This window comes from Sinohyriopsis cumingii, chromosome 6, assembly GCF_028554795.1.
Source record: "Sinohyriopsis cumingii isolate HCF-2022 chromosome 6, ASM2855479v2, whole genome shotgun sequence".
NCBI lineage: Eukaryota > Metazoa > Mollusca > Bivalvia > Unionida > Unionidae > Sinohyriopsis > Sinohyriopsis cumingii.
Window position 1 is genome coordinate 17,909,929 of NC_142966.1, and position 20,339 is coordinate 17,930,267.

At 35.3% G+C, this 20,339-nt stretch overlaps 2 protein-coding genes across 9 annotated transcripts in view; one reads left to right on the forward strand and one right to left on the reverse strand.

Annotated features, from left to right (window-relative positions):
• LOC149796437 (four and a half LIM domains protein 2-like) overlaps positions 1-6,288 on the forward strand; it is a 279,497-nt gene extending 273,209 nt beyond the window's left edge. For all 5 annotated transcript variants that reach the window (XM_089961113.1, XM_089961115.1, XM_089961116.1 and 2 more), the window contains one exon: positions 1,381-6,288. In XM_089961113.1, the coding sequence (XP_089817239.1) occupies positions 1,381-1,529 (149 nt within the window). In that variant the 3' untranslated portion in view covers positions 1,530-6,288. The remainder of the gene's footprint in view (positions 1-1,380) is intronic.
• Positions 6,289-13,359: 7,071 nt separating this feature from the next.
• LOC149796438 (ATP-dependent RNA helicase DHX33-like) overlaps positions 13,360-20,339 on the reverse strand; it is an 88,042-nt gene continuing 81,062 nt past the window's right edge. For all 4 annotated transcript variants that reach the window (XM_089961112.1, XM_089961109.1, XM_089961111.1 and 1 more), the window contains 2 exons: positions 16,962-17,071; positions 13,360-14,874 (listed from right to left, as the gene is read on the reverse strand). In XM_089961112.1, coding sequence (XP_089817238.1) covers positions 16,987-17,071 — 85 coding nt within the window. In that variant the 3' untranslated portion in view covers positions 13,360-14,874; positions 16,962-16,986. The remainder of the gene's footprint in view (positions 14,875-16,961; positions 17,072-20,339) is intronic.

The following is a 20,339-nucleotide window of genomic DNA, read 5'->3' on the forward strand; positions in this document are numbered from 1 at the left end:
TTAAAATATCTTGTTACTACTATCCTAAATGGATGTTTGCATTGACATCATGTTTTTACTAAAAGTCCATTCAGTCACGATTGTGGCCATCTTTAAAATATTGTTATAGCTATTCCTCCTTGATGGATGATCGTATTGACATGTTCACTAAAATGCTTCTTATTATGTCAAGTTTGTCCAAATTGAACATGTTACCAATCTAACATATACAGTATGGCTGTTATGGAGGCCATCTTGTGCATTTTTATTACAGTCTCTCCTGAATGGAATCATCATAGGTTTTTCACTTTGTTTAATCTGACAATATGGCTACTGTCGCAACCATATTAAAATGCTATCATTATTCCTCCTGAATTATTGTTTTGAAATGGGATTTACACTTGAAAATTTTTTATAATGTCTAGTTGGTCCTAAATGAAATGGTGCAGAGCGGTCATCCATTGTGGCTGCCATGAAGCTCATCTTGAAACTTTGTTTTTCACTGCTGCTCCGGAATCAATAGTCATATTGAAATTGGGTTTTCACTGAGAGACTTCTTGATGTCTAGCAGGTCCTAAAAGAATATGGTGCAAATCTGACATCCATTTTGGATGCCATGATGGCCATGAAAAAATTGTTGTTCCTACTACTGAATGGATGGTTATGAATTTTCATCACTACTTCTAATGATCTGGAGTTTTCACTAAAAGGCTTCGTGTTATATCTGTTTTGACCTGTATTAAAATAGTGCCAATTAGACATCCAGTATGGTTGCCATGGCATCCAGCATGATAAGCTTTGTTTTTACTTCTCCAGAATGGATGGTTATATTGCCATTGTTCTTCTACTACAAATGTTATTATGATGTCTGTTTGAGCTCAGATAAAACTGGTTCCCATTGGACATGCGTTTGGGCATTCAATCTTGAAATATATTTTCCATGGGGTTTTCACTAAAAGACTTAATATGGTTTCATGACTCCCTCAGAAATGGTCGTAGCAGCTGATTTGAAAATCGTGTTATTGCTGAAATATCTGAGATGGTTTAAACACTCAGCTGTTAAAGGAAGAAATCTTCAATAAACTTCAGTCACACTGAGGGACTCTTGTCAACTAACAAAATTGTCTGGCCCTTTTGATCCATTATTTAGTGAAAAGAAATATGTCCTTCAGAAGGGACAATTAGAATTTGTGGCAGGAAAAAAAAGTCCCTTTTTTAATGAAATGGTTGATGCCAAATTTAATTCTTCACTTTTGTAAACAAAATGTACTATCAGTTTCTGGTTTTCTCACAATGTCTTTATTTCATAACATTTTTGGCAAAGCCAGTGAGGGTTTCCACAAATATATTTAATATAATTAAATTTGTACACAGTAATAAGTAACTTTTTTTTTTTTGCAGGGTTTGGAGGTACAAAATTCATCTCCTTTGAGGATCGTCACTGGCATAGCGAATGTTTCGTCTGCTACAAGTGTCAGCAGAACATGGTCGGTCAAGGTTTCCTGATGAATGAGGGAGATATACTCTGCCCTCCATGTGGCAGAAATTAAAGGATCTCTCCCAAAGAAATTTTATCTTAAACTAATCTCACAAATGTATGTTTATTACTTATTTGCAGAGTAAGATGTTTACTAGTCTTCCAGAGTTAATTGTCAAATATGGACAGGTCAAATAGTCAGAGGTCAAGGTCACGGGGATTACATTAGTTGCAAGTGATGTCAGCTATAGATGGGATCCCCATTGTTTTAAAGCATACATTTAGCACACAGATAAATTGAATTTTCCCCCCTTTGATAGTGCAATTTAGTTTTTAAATGGATGCCTTACAGTCTAAACTAAATTGGGTTGTGTAAGTTAGATACACTTTATATATAAAAAGACTCAGTGGTGTTGTGTGCAGTGTTTAGTAGTAATTCATGTATTATCTTCCATTAAACCACTTTTATTCATAAGAACAAATCTGCATAGTCAGCATTATCATAATAGAATTTGTACTAGTAATTCAATTTTGATATTTTTCTATTGGTGAAAGAAATCAAACTCAAGACAGACATTACATGCATAACATTCACATACTGAAATAGAAGCATCTTTACGCAGGTTGTAGGTTTCAGTTGGGGGGGGGTAATTTCCAGGTATCGACAGGATTGATTTCTACAATAAATTTATCTTGTTCTGATAACACACCCCTAATACATAGACATCTAACTTCATTGTTAGATTTTGTGTAAGAAAGACTTGACCATTTTTGTGAGATTGGTTGTCAATTTTAGCATATGCTTAATGTATCGTCTTCCAGGTGTAAAAATGTATCTAGTTTAGTAAGCATATGTCATAGACACAAGAGAAAGCACTGAGGACAATTTTAAAAAGAAATTATACAGCAGTATTTATATGTATTTCTGTATGCAAGTAATGTGAAAGAAACCTTTGAGCAGCAAAATAACCTTTTGAGCTTTTCTGTTGTGCTTGTGCATAAATTAGCATTTTTTTCTTAAAATTTAAGATATTTTTGAAGATGTCATCTGCTTATGAATGTTACTTCTAACTGAATGCATGCAAGCAGTTTTCTTCTATAAAAGTTGTTTTTAACAAATTAACTGCAAACCTGTACCCAGTGTACATTAATGTACATTTTGTTGCGGTTCAATAGTTTTACCACCAAACATTTGGGTATAAGCTTAATGTTATGTAATGATCAGGTTTTCATGTCAAATTATTACATTTCAAAACTGATGCTGTGATGATAGTTGGTTTTTATTATTGTTGACATGTTTACATTTGTTCTACAAAGTATAATATTATGAGTCCTATAAAGAGAATCGTGTCCTTTTCACAAAATATTTGTACTAGTGAAGTTAGTACACCAAAAAAAATGCTCACTTACCAGTCATTTGGACAATTTTACTGAAGTGATAGGGAAATCTCGGGTGGGCAAGAGGGGCTGATGTAGTTCTTTCATATGTAGGAGGTGGATTTGTCAAATGAACAAGGCTGCTACAACATTTAAAATTAAAGCCACTGTTGCCACCCAGACTGCCATAGTTTGACATCATTGACCAAAGATACATCGAACATATTAAACACTTTTAATGGTGAGAAAGGAGATACATTTTTAAGAAATGTAATTTATCGATAATCCCTCGTATTGTACCCAGAATAAATAAATGAAAGGGTATTTTTATTGAAGATAAATCTTTACTTTGCATGACCAATTTCAGTCAGCATTGTTTATACATCAGTTTCTTTTGTAAAATGAATGACATGAATGATGCTTAGTTGTCTTTTATAGAAAATTGTCTTTTATATGGAGTGATCTCGAATCTCATGTTTTTCCAATAGTAACTAATGCAGTTTAGAATCGGTATTCACTAATGTGAAGACATAACATGGTTTCAGCAAACAAATAAATGCTGATGTGAAGGCATGACATGTTTAGAGCAGACACTGATGTGAAGGCATGACATGTTTAGAGCAGACACTGATGTGAAGGCATGACATGTTTAGAGCAGATACTGATGTGAAGGCATGACATGTTTAGAGCAGATACTGATGTGAAGGCATGACATGTTTAGAGCAGACACTGATGTGAAGGTATGACATGTTTAGAGCAGACACTGATGTGAGAGCATGACATGTTTAGAGCAGATACTGATGTGAAGGCATGACATGTTTAGAGCAGACACCATTGTGAAAGCATGACATGTTTAGAGCAGACACTGATGTGAGAGCATGACATGTTTAGAGCAGATACTGATGTGAAGGCATGACATGTTTAGCACAGACACAGATGTGAAGGCATGACATGTTTAGCACAGATACTGATGTGAAGGCATGACATGTTTAGAGCAGATACTGATGTGAAGGCATGACATGTTTAGCACAGATACTGATGTGAAGGCATGACATGTTTAGCACAGATACTGATGTGAAGGCATGACATGTTTAGCACAGATACTGATGTGAAGGCATGACATGTTTAGAGCAGATACTGATGTGAAGGCATGACATGTTTAGCACAGATACTGATGTGAAGGCATGACATGTTTAGCACAGACAAACAGGAGCTTGAAGACATGACATATTTACAGAAAACAAATAAACACAATTGTGAAGGCATCACATGTTTAGAGCAAACACTGATGTAAAGGCACGACATGTTTAGAGCAAACACTGTGAAAGCAAGACATGTTTACAGGGAACAAATACACTGATGTGAAGGCATATGTTAGTGCAAACATTAATGTGAGACTATGACATGTTTAGCACAGACACTGATGTAAGAGCATGACATGTTTAGAGCAAAAACTAAAGAATCTTCTACATGACAGTTCCACATTTACAGTTATGTAACCATGTTTAGTATTCTTTATTGGCAGTGAGCAGATATGTTGGGACAAAATGTGTCCACTTTCCATATTAGACAATACTCATGTAAAGGACAGTTTTGTATGAATTTTCTTTACAATTCTGACAGTTTCTTTGATATAGATGTATCTTTTATTGCAGACTTAACAATTGTCAGTGCTTTATTTAAGTATTTGTTATATTTATCTGAATTCTTGAAGCAATGTTTACATTTCAAGCTCCTTACTTGATATGGACTGTGTGTTTTTGTGTTCAGCTTGTGCTTGGATGAAAACCGATTGTAAATTTTGTACATTGATTGTTACTGTAGAAGGGATTGTTTTCATATGAGAATGTTTGACACAAATATCGTAGTTGTTTTAAAAGAATACATTATTTGCATGATTCAGAAGATATAGCTGTATCCTTAAAGAAATCGGGTTGACTGTGATATCATTTTTATCTTTTTTGGTATAGGCAGAATGGCATTTCTTGTGTATGCAGTTGAAGTTACCGAAACAGTGAAATGATCAACCAAATTAAATGTTTTTATTCAAATGCTGTGAGAATCTGTTCCACACTGGAATAGTAGATGACAAAACTAATTTTCATATTTAATGCTTTGTGCTGAGAAATTGTATGGGGGGGGATGCTGCAGTTAGAAAAGTGACTGATTTCCGAAATATTTATGAGGTACACAAGTCATCCCAGTCTTTTTTTTGTGACAATTCAATAATGTGGGTTAGAAAACTGCACTCCCTGCAAATAGGTATACCTATGAATGAGTGTGTGCATGTGTTTGTGATTTGGATTTTTAATGTAGTCTAACAGTTTTTCAGTCATATTGCTACGATGTCTGCAGTGTGGCAGTTTCTAGTGATATCTAGCACTGGGGCATTATGCTGTAGACATGTACCATGATGTGCCGCCCAGTCACATTATCCTGACACCAGGCCAACCAGTCCTAACACTATCCTCTTAATGCTGATTGGCAAGCGAGGCAGCTGTTGGTAACATTTTTATAAGTGTTTGATATGACTCGGCTGGGGATCGAACCCATGACCTATGTCTGAGATGGATGCTCTAACCACTAGGCCACTGGCGCGGTCGCCTATAAATGACGTAAACTCATTATTTCATTCTACTTCTTACAGGTGTATTTAGTCAGAGACAAGACAGTATTCTGAAACCTCATTTTAATAAAAGAACACTAAATTCTGGAGAAGATGATGGGTGAAACTGTGCCTCATAACTATGTCAACTTTTCTAACATACATGTTAAATACATTATTTATTGCCATCTGTTTTTCTTGAAATTAGATTAAACCAAAAAGGAGATTACACAAGACCCATTTATACAGGAAAGAAAGTATTATAAAGTTAAATTTATTGCAATTTGTGTGTAAAAAAATGTCAGCTTCATGAAATAGTGCTGTAAAACAATAAAGCTTTCAGTTGCTTTCTGTCATTTATAATGCATAAGCTTGTTTATTCAGCTGTATGTACATCACATATTGTTAAAATCTTGATTAAAATGATATTTTCACAGACCCATTTTAAATGAAAATCGAAAGAATATCCATCAGTGGTCAAGCTCTGGACATTTTACACCCATTAAGTTGCAGGACTGGGAAAGTATATTGAGACAACGGGCAAATACTACCATTTAATGTAAATGCCCAAGTTGTTTGAAAGTACCTATTTGATGCTACATTATGGAAATAAGTGAGGTCATCAGAACATAACTTTGATGGGTGTCTGGGTGATCCTAATATAATGCAGTTGTGATTTTAATTATACTGATGTGTTTTTATTGTTAAATGAATTTCTCATTATTAATGTATTATTTTTCACTGAGTGTTTTCTCTACAGTAGCATCAGATAGTCAGACGGTACAATAGTGACATTGTTTGAGTCAATAATTATTTCCTTGATATTTATTAAAGCTTTCTAAAAATGTAATGCAGTTTTTAGTTTCTTACTTTATACATGCACAAGTCGAAGTCTTATTCCATAGTAATAATTATGTAATCTATCTAATTGCATAGTAATACCATTATGTAATCGATTGGCTTGCTAGAATTATCTCCCTCAGCAAGGGGGAGGGGGGACAAACTACCAACTGATTCCTTGGTAAAAGCTGCTCTCTACAATTTTGCACTTTTGAGTTCAAAGAAAAATAATTTCCCCAAGTTAAAAAAGACGTATATCTTTGGTATTATTAAAATAACTTTTAATTCCCTTTAATTTGGTGTACGATTCATTCGATGTAATTTGGGTTATAATGTATACAGCTTGGCCATACTTAGGTCATCTTTCCTTCCTGGACTGAAATAAAAAAACTATAAGCCTATAACTTTTTTCTGTTTCCTTTCATTAACTGCTAAAGTAATGCTCATGCTGGGGTTTTGTTAGCACATGAGAGCAGCTGTGTGCTTAGATCATGCACAATGACAACATCTATAGAAATTTCAGCCACAGTACATGAGAGTAATATGGAGGTATGCTGAAATTATCTCTTATTGTTCATAATGCATATGCAAACAACTTCATTTTACACCCTGTCAAAAGTCCATAATATCTGTGGAGAGCAGCCAAAAGGTGTCATCTTTCAATCAACCAGATATCCATATCTGTGTAGAGCAGCCAAAAGGTGTCGTCTTTCAATCAACCAGACATACATAATATCTTTGGAGTGCAGCCAAAGGGTGTCACCTTTCAATCAACCAGACATAATATCTTTGGAGCGCAGAAGAAGGGTGTGGTCTTTCAATCAACCAGATATCCATATCTGTGGAGAGCAACCAAAAGGTGTCATCTTTCGATCAACCAGACATACATAATATTGTTGGAGTGCAGCCAAAAGGTGTCATCTTTCGATCAACCCGACTTACATAATATCATTGGAGCACAGTCGAAGGGTGTGGTCTTTCAGTCAACCAGAAGTCAATAACGTGGAGAGCAGCCAAAAGATGTCATCTTTCGATCAACCAGACATACATAATATCATTGGAGCACAGTTGAAGGGTGTGGTCTTTCAGTCAACCAGAAGTCAATAACATGTGGAGAGCAGCCAAAAGGTGTCATCTTTCAATCAACCAGAAGTCCATAATATCTGTGGAGCTCTGCCAAAGGGTGTCATCTTTCAATCAACTATTGCATAACAGATTCCACTTCACTTAAACAATAAGGTGACTGAACAAGAGCTTGTCCAAAAGAGTAGGACAAAGACAAGAATTTACCATAGAACATATACAATTTCACTCCACATTTTGCATGAAATTCACAATAAGATTATTGTTTCAAAGACAGAGAATTTGTCAAATGGAATGCATCAGTTTTAAAACAATTAGTTTATGCAAATAAGTAGGCAGAGCAGTGTTTTTATGAGGGGTCAGTATCTGCCCAAATATTTACATAAACTTTCACCAAAATCAGTCAACCCTTATGATTTGAATAGAAGTTTTACTAAAATGGCCCTTAAATTTTGAATTTATGGAATAATAAAAAAATCCAGAAATTGAATCATCTGGATCCAGATTTTCACATCTGATTCATTGGAGTTAGGGAACCAGACTACCTTTTTAGGAGTACCTGTGTTGTTTTAATCATCCCATGTTTTTCATGTAAAATGCCTTCATAATACAGCTTTTGTTTTTATGTAACACATTAGCTATAAGTGTCATCCATCAAACAAAACCATGTCCAAGGCAAAACAGACAATATCTTTGAAAGTTAAAACAGTCAGCACAGAATTAAAGAACGGACTATTCAGATTATATGCAATGCGTGGAGAAAAGCTAGAAAGGTAACATTTATTAGGCAGCATGTCTTGTTGATTTAAGAACTGCTCATGGAGTTGAGATGATTGCCAGAGCAACTACATGTATTTAAAATGCAACAAAAGTTACACTGAGGTGAGATTTAGCAAGCCATTGACCTTTATCAATTACAAAATGTGCCACAGGGACTTTGTCACAACTTTCATTCCCACAATAAGTGCCCCACCAACTAGTTTACTATTACAATACATGCCACAGTTACTACTTATTACATTAATGGTCACATTATGTACCTCGGGGACTAGTCACTGCTTTCATCTCCACAAAATGTGCCAAGTGGACTAGACATTATTATGCCCCCAGATTTTGTCCCACCTACTAGTTGCTACTTTCATGTCCACAATACACATGCCACAGTTACTACTCATTACATTTATGTACACATTATGTGCCACAGGGACTAGTCCTTATTATGCCCACAGTATTTGTGCCACAGATTAGTTACTACTTTTATGTCCACAATACATGCCACAGTTACTGCTCATTACATTTATGTACACATTATGTGCCTCATTGTCTAGTCACTACTTTCATCTCAACAGAATGAGTCACAGGGATTAGTCACTTCTTTCATCTCCACAGTATATATCACAGGAGTGGTGAGGTTAAGTTAAGAGAAGAAGAAAAAACCCAAGAGAATTAATTTTCGTGTCAGTGATGAGCTTGGAAATATCCTGTATACAATCAAAGAAGACTATAATAGTTCATACTGAACTCTATATGATAAATTCAAAGACTTTTCCCAAACTTTCAAAGACCACAAACATAGATTTCCAGGACCTATTTTTGCTAACATTTTGTATACAGGTTATGTGAGAAAACAATGCAAAATACTACAATATTGTTTAATGATGAATCCAAACTATAATTAATTTCCTAAAATTGCTTTATAATGATCTGGAAGATAGGTTAACATTCATTGTTATTTCAGAAATATGTAATTTATGCATCAGATTTAATACAAAATAAATTGTTCTCTTAACAGACATCAGCACTGCTTTAAATGCATTATTATAGTTGCTGTTTTTTCTCTTCAATCATTTTGGAAAGAGAAGCCCCTGCTGTCACCCTTTCCGCTGCTCTTCTCATAAGAGCATTTGACTCTGTGACAAGCACAATGAGTCCTTTTAACTCTGCTTCTTATGCCTTCTCAACAGAGGAAGTATGTAGGCTGACACTGTCAGCTTCAAGATGCAGCTTTTTGTTTTTAAGTTCTTCCACTCCATCCATGGCTAACTCCCGTTTCTTTCCTTTTCTGATTTTCTCCTCATGCTCCCCCTCCTGCTTTCTTCTTTTCCAGATAGGCATGGTACTTATGTCTTGTAGAGGAGGCATATGTCATCATTTCATTGCTAATGATGATTTCCAAAGGTCCACCTGCTTTTCTCATTGTGTCAATGATTAGCCTTTGAGCTCTGAGGCTTTCTCTGCTGAGGTTCTCAACAGATACCTGTTTGTTGACAGAAAATCCTCTCTCCACTGTTGCCTGCCCATGTGACAACATTTTCTGGAGAAATTCCAAAGTTCAACATACACCTTTCTTTGAAGCATTTCAAGGGATGATTGTCCGATTGGATAACTTATCTACTAATTTTCCATACTGAGTCAATATTAAATCACATCAGTACTCTACTTCTCTTCCTGCCTCACACATAATTCTGAGGACCCTACAGAGTTTTGCTCGCCCCTTTTCCTTATCTGAAAATGTACAAAATGCCTTTCATTTACCTGCTTTATCCTTTTCCAGGCATTCCTTGTATTCCTCTTCTTCAAGCCAGATATCATTGAAAGAGCAAAGACCTGGCATTTTTCAACACAAGGTGAAACAAAACTGAAGACATAAATTGACTGAACAAATTCTGAATCCTAGAGCATGTGTTACTTTCACACACTTTCTACATAGAGTAAGCACTTGTTCAATGTAACCAAAATTCAATTGACTGAACAGTCTTGCTAAAAAAAATCATGAATTAGTGTAATGAGCATTTTGATGGGCCAAAGCTGATGGGCTCATCCAATCAAATTGAGCGATTCATCAAAAGAAAGAAGCCAGGAAAACTGACTACATCAGAATCTAACGACCTTAGGCAATTTTATTTGTCATAACAATAATAATAATAATGAGGACTATGAACACAACCTAATCTTTAGAAGCTTTACAACATTAGAAACAACTTAAAAACACATATAATGATATAATGATATGATTATGAGAGACCAACACCATGAAATTAGAAAACAAAAAAACTGCTGAAAATAGTTATGGTACTGACTTCCTTTGATGAAGGGTGTAGCCGGCTTGCTTTGATGAAGAGTGCATGTGTTAATGAACTCACCACCAAGACCAGCTTTGGATAGTCAAATGCTCATTTGTTATTGCGGTGGCAATGAAACTGAATGGGTCATCAAAAGAAAGAAACCAGGAAAACTTGACTATAGTCTGACAATACATCCGTTTGTTTGCACCCCTGCCAATTTCAATAACGAAAACATTTAATGTGATAAAAAGTGCACAGAACTAAGTCAATTGAATCATTGATTTATAATTTATAACCTGAATGTGACCAGAATGGCACTAATACTGACATCCCCTGCCCTTTTCATGCTTAACCGACTTTCCATACTAACATGGTGCCATATTGCATACACTATGGGCTACTTTATTTCCATCAGACATATAATGATATAATTCATCCTATCTGGCAACTGCTGGATAATTCCATAAATTACCATAAAGTTGAGAGTTTGGAGTTATATCCCTTTGCACACATAAACATAGAAATTAAACCGCTTGTTAAATCCACGCAAAAGGCAAATTTGTTGTTATCATTCTTTTTCTTTGCTTGATTCAACATTGTAAATATCAGAAGATGACATATGTACATCTGTAGTCGTGCACACACCCCTTTGCTGAAAATAGGACTTGTCCAGGAACTGGAAATGGATCTCGAGCATGTCCTTCTATTATATTGAAAACTTACGTAAAGCATGAAGTGTGCAGATAATGATGGTGTTAGGGCCATTCTACTCAAGTTAGAAATCATAAATCAATGAATGTGTCACGTTTGCTCAGACACAGTTAATAAGGCTTGTATAAACTAAAGTATCAGTACTAGCCATGGTTTGATGTCTAAACATTGCCACAGGCTAGAGTTAATCTCTTACGCAAGGTTACCATGACAAGAGAGAAGATCCGACATCTTCAATCGGCACAGGTGTTGGATCATGCGACTTCCCACCTATGTTACAGCTTAGTCCTAAGATAAGAGGAACCTATGAGGGACCAAGGCGTTTTCTAAATCCGTCCCTAGATGGACAGACAGCGAGAAGGACATTGTCCACTAAGTCTGATTAGATCGGATCAGCGACAGCCAAACAGAATAGTAATAACAATTTCAATTCGAATTACAACTTCTAACTAGTAAGTGAAAATTTATTCTCACCTAGGAAGATTGCCGAGTTATTTAGGGTTACTCTGAGGAAGCCACTCATAAATTGGCAGTAAAACTTAGAAAGGGGTGTTTGTGATTTGGATTTATAACGTAGCTTTAACAATTTTTAGTCATATCGCTACGATGTCTGCAATGTGGCAGTTTATAGTGATGTCTGGCACTGGGGCATCATGCAGCAGACACGTAGCATGATGTCCCACCCAGTCACATTATCCCAACACTAGGTCGACCAGTCCTAAACGTAGGAGATTCTAAGGAAAGACCAAGCTTCATAAAGGTCAGTAAATTATTTGCTCGATTTTTGCAGAATATTACAGCTCTGTAATTGTAAATATGTGTAGTATGTATACTTAATTACTAGGATTGTTTAGTACATAGAATTACCTTTATAATGTTCATTTACAGGCGTATTTGAGTATTATGTAGAAAATTATACAAGCTGTTATCTTGTGGTCAGAATTAATTTGTCATTCGCTAATAGGTTACTTCGTTAGTAAGCTAGTGCATTTATTCATGTGGCATGTTAGAATTTACACATGCTTGAATTGTGAATTTGGAAAATGGTTGAAGTGTGTACGATTAGTTAATATGGACATATGGATATATCAGAGCATAGATATTTAAATATTTGTGTACTTTGTAAGAGTTGTAAAGAAATGCATCTGATTGCTGTGATATTGTTAGTATAATGGGATTAGGAATGTGTACTGATGTGACGCAATTTATTGATGTATGTATGAGAAGTAATCTATACCGTGCTTTTCTTATCATGTTGTTTTACTGTTCTTGTGTTTTCACAGGAAGCTTTTTGGGGGATAGAACTTCCAGGTCAGTTAAGTCCCGAGTCTCTAAGAGGGGAGACAGAAGTGAGACTAGCAGAGCAGTCAAAGTCAAGAAATCTAGTCAGTGAAGAGAGTCAAGGAGGAGGAGGAAAAGGAGTCGAAGAGGAGAAAGTGGAGAAGTATAGAGAAGTCAAGGAAGAGAAGGAATTTGGAGAGAGTCAGGACAAAAAGAAGGAACTGGAGGAATAGGAGAGAAGAATACACAGATGAGTAGAATACAAGGACAGGTGGAATGCTATCTCACACTACTAATCAAATGATGCAATAGGGTATCACATAGTCAAGCAGAAGGAGAATACTTGGGAAATTTTAATCATTTAATTATTGAATTGTCATTAAATTGTTATTCGTTGAATTTCACTTTTTTGTGTATTCAATCATTTAACCGTAGGCATTGCTCACTGGGGCCTCCGAGAACTTTACATCTTTCACTAATTTAACTTCCAACCAAAATCGAGCCTGGGTGAGACTTCTACAATAATTTAAATAAAATAATGGAAGCACCCACCCCAAACCATAACACACCTACCACAGTGGCGGCATAACAACCCATTACGCAAAAGAATGAATTGACTAAGTTCCTTGCACTTTTTATCACATTAATGGTTTCCCTTAATGAAATCGGTAGGGGGCACAAACAAACGGGTTGGTATAGTCAGACTATACATCCGAATCTAACAACCTTGGACAATTTTATTTGTGATTATGGAAAGTAATTAAAATTGTGGGGTTTCTTTCAATTTTCAAAGACTTTTGAAGACCTCGTGGTAATCTGCTTCATTTTCCCAAACATTCAAGGCCTTGAAAATGCTACCTCATTTTTCCCTAACTCTCAAAGACCTACAAAGAGCGTATGAACCCTGCTACATATTAATTAATGAACAATAAATGCTGTGACAAAATGAAAACTACCCTCTTTTATTAAAGAACTATCGCCAAAATCATCTTGACAATACTTGTTTTTCTCAACAATGGTACTGATGCATATGGTGACTTGAAGGGTATTAATAACAATCAACGAAATTAGGTCTGTTGATACGGTACATATACTTGTGGTGATTTGGTTTTATTCATAAATTGTGTATATTAAAAATATCATGTAAAAAAAAATTGTTCCAATACAGAAGAATAAAAATATACATAAGATTCTGTACTGGTGCAGTACAGACCTGACCCCATTTGTACTCACTTTCTCCTCAGATTAGGGATTTAGCTAATAACAATGTATGTGTGAAATGTGAAGACAGTGGAAAAGATATATCAGTTGTTTCAAAACTGAACAAACAGAAACCTTTTTATTCTTGAAAAGAGCTGAGGTATTCCTCAAATTTATGGAAATTATCAAAATTTTCAGAGATAAAACAAGCCTTTTGTATCAAGAGAATTAAAGATATTGTGATGATCTTTTAATCTGTGATGCCTGATGAATGTGAAAATTCACTGTAAGTGAACCAAGCAATATGAAAGATATTTAAAAATCGCAGTTTGAGAAAGTTTGAAATGTTTAGTAAAACTGGGACCTGATGAGTTTCTTTGAGCCGTTTGACAGTAATTGAATACATAACAGGAACTAACACCTGTCAAATTTAATAATTAGTCCAGGAATTCATGTAGGTTCAAAATGAGATTTTAGAAGTCCCATAAAAGCTAGTGCCTTGAAAAACATAGTTTCTCCATTAGCAAATCCTGGTATCTTGTTGGTAGTCATTTGCAAAACTATGTAGCTAATCAGATCTCGTGTAATCTAGTCCTGGTCATTATGGCACCTGACCATTGTGTCTCTGCACAAAAAGCAAATAGGAACATATCTGCTTAAATCCTGAAATTTCATTTTAGCTGAGTTATTGTTTAGAATTTCTTGCCACAACTGAACAGATGGGATTGAAACCATTTTTTTCTTTGTCCTTTTTTTTCTCTTCTTGTTCCCCCAGATTTTCTGGCCTCTGGCTACAGGACAAGCATTAAAGTCAAACACTGCATAGTTCAAGAATGCACACAGAATATTTACAGCTAATGCACCAATTTTTGAGGGGGAGGGCAATGATTGTTCCCATCTGTTCAAAACATTCACTAAAGTACAAAATGCCAAAATCAATGGTGCATCTTCAACCTCCCGCCTTATATATATATATATATATATATATATATATATATATATATATATATATATATATATATATATATATATATATACACACACATATATATATATTGCTATTTAGGTATGCATCAATATAATAGCATGTCACAGTGATAACAGATGAAACTGAATATTGCACTGTTCCCATAGAAAGTGTGCATGTTGCCATTATCCTGACAGACTGATCCAATTTTCATCTTCCAGGTTTCTTGTTTCTGAAGTAATTTGGAGCTGTTTCATATAACCATTCTGCATCAACTACACATAGGTCCCTGGAAGTGAAAGAAAGGTTTTGGACTGAAAAATATGTTCTGTTTCAAAATACCGGCAAAAATAAGTAATTTTTCATGCATACTTGGATCAAATTTAGTTAAAAACAAATATACAACTGATCTAACTTTTACCTGTTATTAAATGTGAAGCACACTGTGTCAAACTATCTAGCATATGAAAATCCTTAGCTCAGATTCAATTAGGGTCACCCAACCCACAATGAAATTAAACTTTTTACATTTTGACCCCTGCATCACTTGTGATCTTGCATGCTTTCACATGACCTGTGTGCCACATCTAAAGGTCACTATGATATTATCAGAACATGGACAGTTTCACACAAATTAACAATGCGCAATATCAACTTCCTACTGATTGATAGCCAGAGTAGCTCAGTAGAGTGTTGGATTCGTAATCCGATTGTAATAGGTTCAATGCCTGCTCAAGCCAGACCATGCTGTCTGCCTCAATGTATCCTTGAGGAAAAGCACTTAGCATGAAATGACCAAAATAGAGTGCTCAAATACCATTAAATAGCAATCAACCAATATAGTGCTGAAATACCATTAAATAAGTCAACTAAAACAGAGTGCTTCAAAACCATTAAATACCAATCAACCAACCAAGAATGCTGAAATACCATTAAATACCAATCAACCGACAAAGATTGCTAAAATACCATTAAATACCAATAAACCGTATTAGAGTGCTGAAATACCATTAAATACCAATCAACCAACGAAGAGTGCTGAAATATCATTAAATACCAATAAACACTATCTGAGTACTTAAATTCCATTAAATACCAACCAATCAACACAAAATGATAAAATACCATTAAATACCAATCAACCAGCTTAGAATGCTAAAATACTATTAAATACCAATCTACCAAAATGTCCTGACAAGAAAGACATCAATGGTCATGAAGCGTTCAAAATACTCTCAATAGACTTTTGCAGACAGAATGAGTGACCTGTCCTGTAAGGTACAACAGCACTATATATACATATATAAAGAAATGGCTATTACACCTAGTCTGCTGTTTGCAGCTCTCATTTTATCCATGAGACTAAGTCAGCTTATGGTAAGGTCCCGCATCCATCATGTGTCGTGTCTATCTGCAATCGATATTTTCAAATTCCTATCCAACACCACTAAATCAATTTCAGCCAATCTTGTCATATATCATCCTGGCACTTAGGCCTTTCAAATTTATACAAATGATGCCAATCCATCATCTAATAAGGCCATTGTTACTAAAAGGGAAAAACTTTTAATAGATTTCTCCCAGAAACTGCTAAACTCCATTTTACCAAATATAACAGAAAGCATTCTGGCATGCCTTCCAAATTTAAATAAATGTGAGCTGATCCACCATCAAATATTTCCACTGTTACTAAAAACAGAAGGTAACAACTTCCACATCAACAGCATTATTCCTGGGACTTACAGTAAAAAGTTTACAAAATTTTGTAGAATTGCAGATCATAAATTAACTGATATGAAATGTATAGGCTAAATCTGGTTTTTTGTTAGTAACAGTGATCTTGGCTTTGAAGCTATTTCCTTGGACTAAGTGGAAGACATGTACCAAGGTGTACTGATATCTGTTCACTAGAACTAAAGTTATCATTTAAAAACCTTATCTCATTTAACACTTCACTTGGAAGTTCTTACCTCATGTAACACTTGGAAATTTTTAGCTCATGTAACACTTAGAAGGTCTTGCCTCATGTAACATTTGGGACTTCTTACCTCATGTAACATTGGAAACTACTTACCTCATGTAACTCTTACTTCATGTAACCCTTGGAACTCTTACTTCATGTAACACTTGGAACTTCTTACCTCATGTAACACTTGGAAGTTTCTTACCATGTGTAATACTTGGAAGTATTTAGCTCATGTATCACTTAGAAGTTCTTACCTCATGTAACATCTGGAGCTTCCTACCTCATGTAAAATTTGGAACTTCCTTCCTCATGTAACACTTGAAACTTCTTACCTTATGTAACACTTGGAACTCCTTACCTCATGTAACACTTGGAACTCCTTACCTCATGTAACACTTGGAACTCCTTACCTCATATAACACTTGGAAGTCTGTGTCAGCTCATTGTACAACACATAGCCAGGTTTACACCTGAACAACACAGAGGAGGGGTGTATTGACACAACCTTTCTTGTCGATAGCTGCAAATGATAAATAGCAGTGTTAGGAGAATACTGAAAACATGAAATTACATGCTTGGTTCCAAATCAGCAGAAAGAACAAGTCTGAAATTGCGTAGCTATACTTTCAGGTTAATATGCCCAGATCTATCCATATGCCAGATCAAATGAGTTCTTTCCCTAAACTCAGAACAAAAAGCTGACTATACTAGCCAAAACGTTTTTAGGAATCCCAGGTAAATCTATTTTTCTTGTTAACTGTTCAATGTTGACACCATCTCTGATATTCTTAAAAATCAAACTTCAATTTGGGTAACTATTGGGAAACTATTACATTTGAGCAAACATGTTCACAAGATACATGTCTGATTAGAACTTTTTTTTATTATTATCTAGAACCAACTAGATGTTACAGAAGTCTTTCAGTGAAAACTCCATGTGCCCACAACTATCTCTGCAGGAGAACAGTTATAACATGATTTTCAAGATGGCATTAGAGTGGTCATACTAAATTTTCATTTAGGACCATCCAATCATCATATGAAGTCTTTAACTGAAAAAAAAATGTTGATACAACCATCCATTCAGAATAAGTAGTAATAAAATTTTCAAAATACAAAATATTTGGATGTCTGAGGGGATGTCCAAAAGGAACCATTTTTACTTTGGACAAACAAGACATCACAAGTCTTTTATTGAATATCCCATATCAATACAACCACCAATTCAGAAGAAGTGATAACTTTCAAGATCGATGCTATGGTGACCATACTGGATGTTTGATGAGCATAATTTTGATTCAAGTTAAAATCCCATGCCAATAAAACCACTGGTTCAGGAGGAGTAACATTAACGAGAGTTTCAAGATGGCCACTGTGATGGCAACATCGCTTTCTGTTCATGGAAGGCAAATTTTTGCGACAAATAAGCAGCTTGTTCACCTTAGAATGGTATCCAGAGTAGAGAAAACATTTTCTGAAGTAAAACTTGCTTCTTTGAGATAAAACAAGTTTCTTCAATAATACTTTGTCAATCACAATACATTAAGAGTACTTCCACTGCCTTGAAGCCATTCTTTCCAAATGAAAAGTCAATGTTTTTTGGCTGGCTTTAATATCACAGGTGCTAAAATGTCATTAGGAATGGTCTTCCCTTAGAGGGACTGGCACCAGCTTTCATCATTCATTATTTTATAGTGAAGCAGAAGTACACACTCTTCCAGGGATGTAACAGCAGGCTGGAGGTTGTATCACTATTATTATTGAGTAAGCATTATTTAAGAAACATATTTTTGTACCCCCTACTGATTTCAATAACAGAAATCTTTAATGTGAAAAAAGTGCACAGAACTTAATCAATTCATTCATTGATTTATAATTTCTAACCTGACTGTGACCAGAGTGACCCTAACACTAGCATTCTCTGTGCCTTTCATGCTTAATGGATTTTCCACACTAGCACGGATCCATACCACATATACTATGGGCAAGTCTTTATTCCTCAGACAATATTGTGATGTAATTCATCCTATTCAGTAACTGATGGATAATTCCATAAATTACTATAATGTTGAGTTAAATCTCTTTGCACACATGAACATAGGAATTACACCATTTCTTAAATCCATGTGAAATGTAAATCTGTAGTTGCCATTTTTTTTCCCCTCTGCTTGATTCAGCATTGTAAATATCAGAAGCAAATGATGTAGTATTTTCCATCTATGTACATACATGTCTATAAATGCATGCACCCCTTCACTGAAAAAGGACTTGTCCAGGAACTGGAAAAAATTAGTGAGCATGTTCATCTTTTACGCTGAAAACGTCCATTTGGAGTGAAATGCACAGAGGATAACGGTGTTAGAGCCCCCTCTGGTTATAATCAGATTTGAAATTATAAATAAAAACCCCAGCCCAGACTGATCTACAAATTACATCCAGCAGTATCTGTGCTGCGACAATGATAAAATAAAAATATAGGTTCATGCCTGCTAGTGCATACAATTTAACTATCCACAGATTCTTCTGTTGATTTCTTCTGAAAATTATTTTCAGCCAATGAGCAACCTTATTTTAAATACAGTATTTAATATCACACGCTGGCTGGTTTCATAGCTTATAAAATAATTAGGTGTGTGTGTGTGTGATTTAGATTTTTAACGTAGTTTTAACAATGATTCAGTCATATCACTACGATGTCTGCAGTGTGGCAGTTTATAGTGATGTCTAGCACTGGGGTATCATGCCGCAGACATGTAGCATGTTGTCCCACCCAGTCACATTATCCTGACACCAGTCTGACCAGCACTAACACTAACCTCTTAATGCTGAGTGCCAAGCGAGGCAGCTGTTAGTACCATTTTTAAAAGTCTTTGGTATGACTCAGCCGGGATTCAAACCTGCAACCTCATGCATCCGAGGCAGACACTCTACCACTAGGCCACCGGAGCAGTCAAAATGATTAGTTACTTGTGACTTAAATGATGGAATTCTACAGCTAAGTGAAGACCTCACTTATCTGACTGACTGCCATCTGATGACATTTTAACATTTTTAACTCCAAAACAACACAAAAGATGTCATTGACTTAATCTGCAAGGTAGTGGAAGGACTCCTAATTCTGATTAGACAATATCTCTGAAGAAATTCAACAACAGATTTATGACTCATTCTAATAGTCTTGACTGATTCTAACAGTCTGACTGAATCTAATAGTCTGATTCTAATAGTCTGACTGATTCTAACAGTCTGACTGAATCTACAAGTCTGATTCTAATAGTCTGACTGAATTTAAGTCTGATTCTAATAGTCTGACTGAATCTAATAGTCTGATTCTAACAGTCTGACTGATTCTAATAGTCTGACTGATTCTAATAGTCTGACTGAATCTAATAGTCTGACTGAATCTAGTAGTCTGACTGATCTAATAGTCTGATTCTAGTTCAATGATTCTAATAATCTGATTCTAATAGTCTGACTGAATCTAATAGTCTAATTCTAATAGTCTGATTCTAATAGTCTGACTGATTCTAATAATCTGACTGATTCTAATAGTCTGATTCTAGTTCAATGATTCTAATAATCTGTCTGATTCTAATAGTCTGATTCTAATAGTCTGATTCTAGTTCAATGATTCTAACAATCTGTCTGATTCTAATTGACTGATTATAATAGTCTGATTCTAGTTCAATGATTCTAATAATCTGTTTGATTCTAATAGTCTGACTGAATCTAATAATCTGACTGATTCTAGGTCTGATTCTAATTGACTGATTCTAATAGTCTGTTTG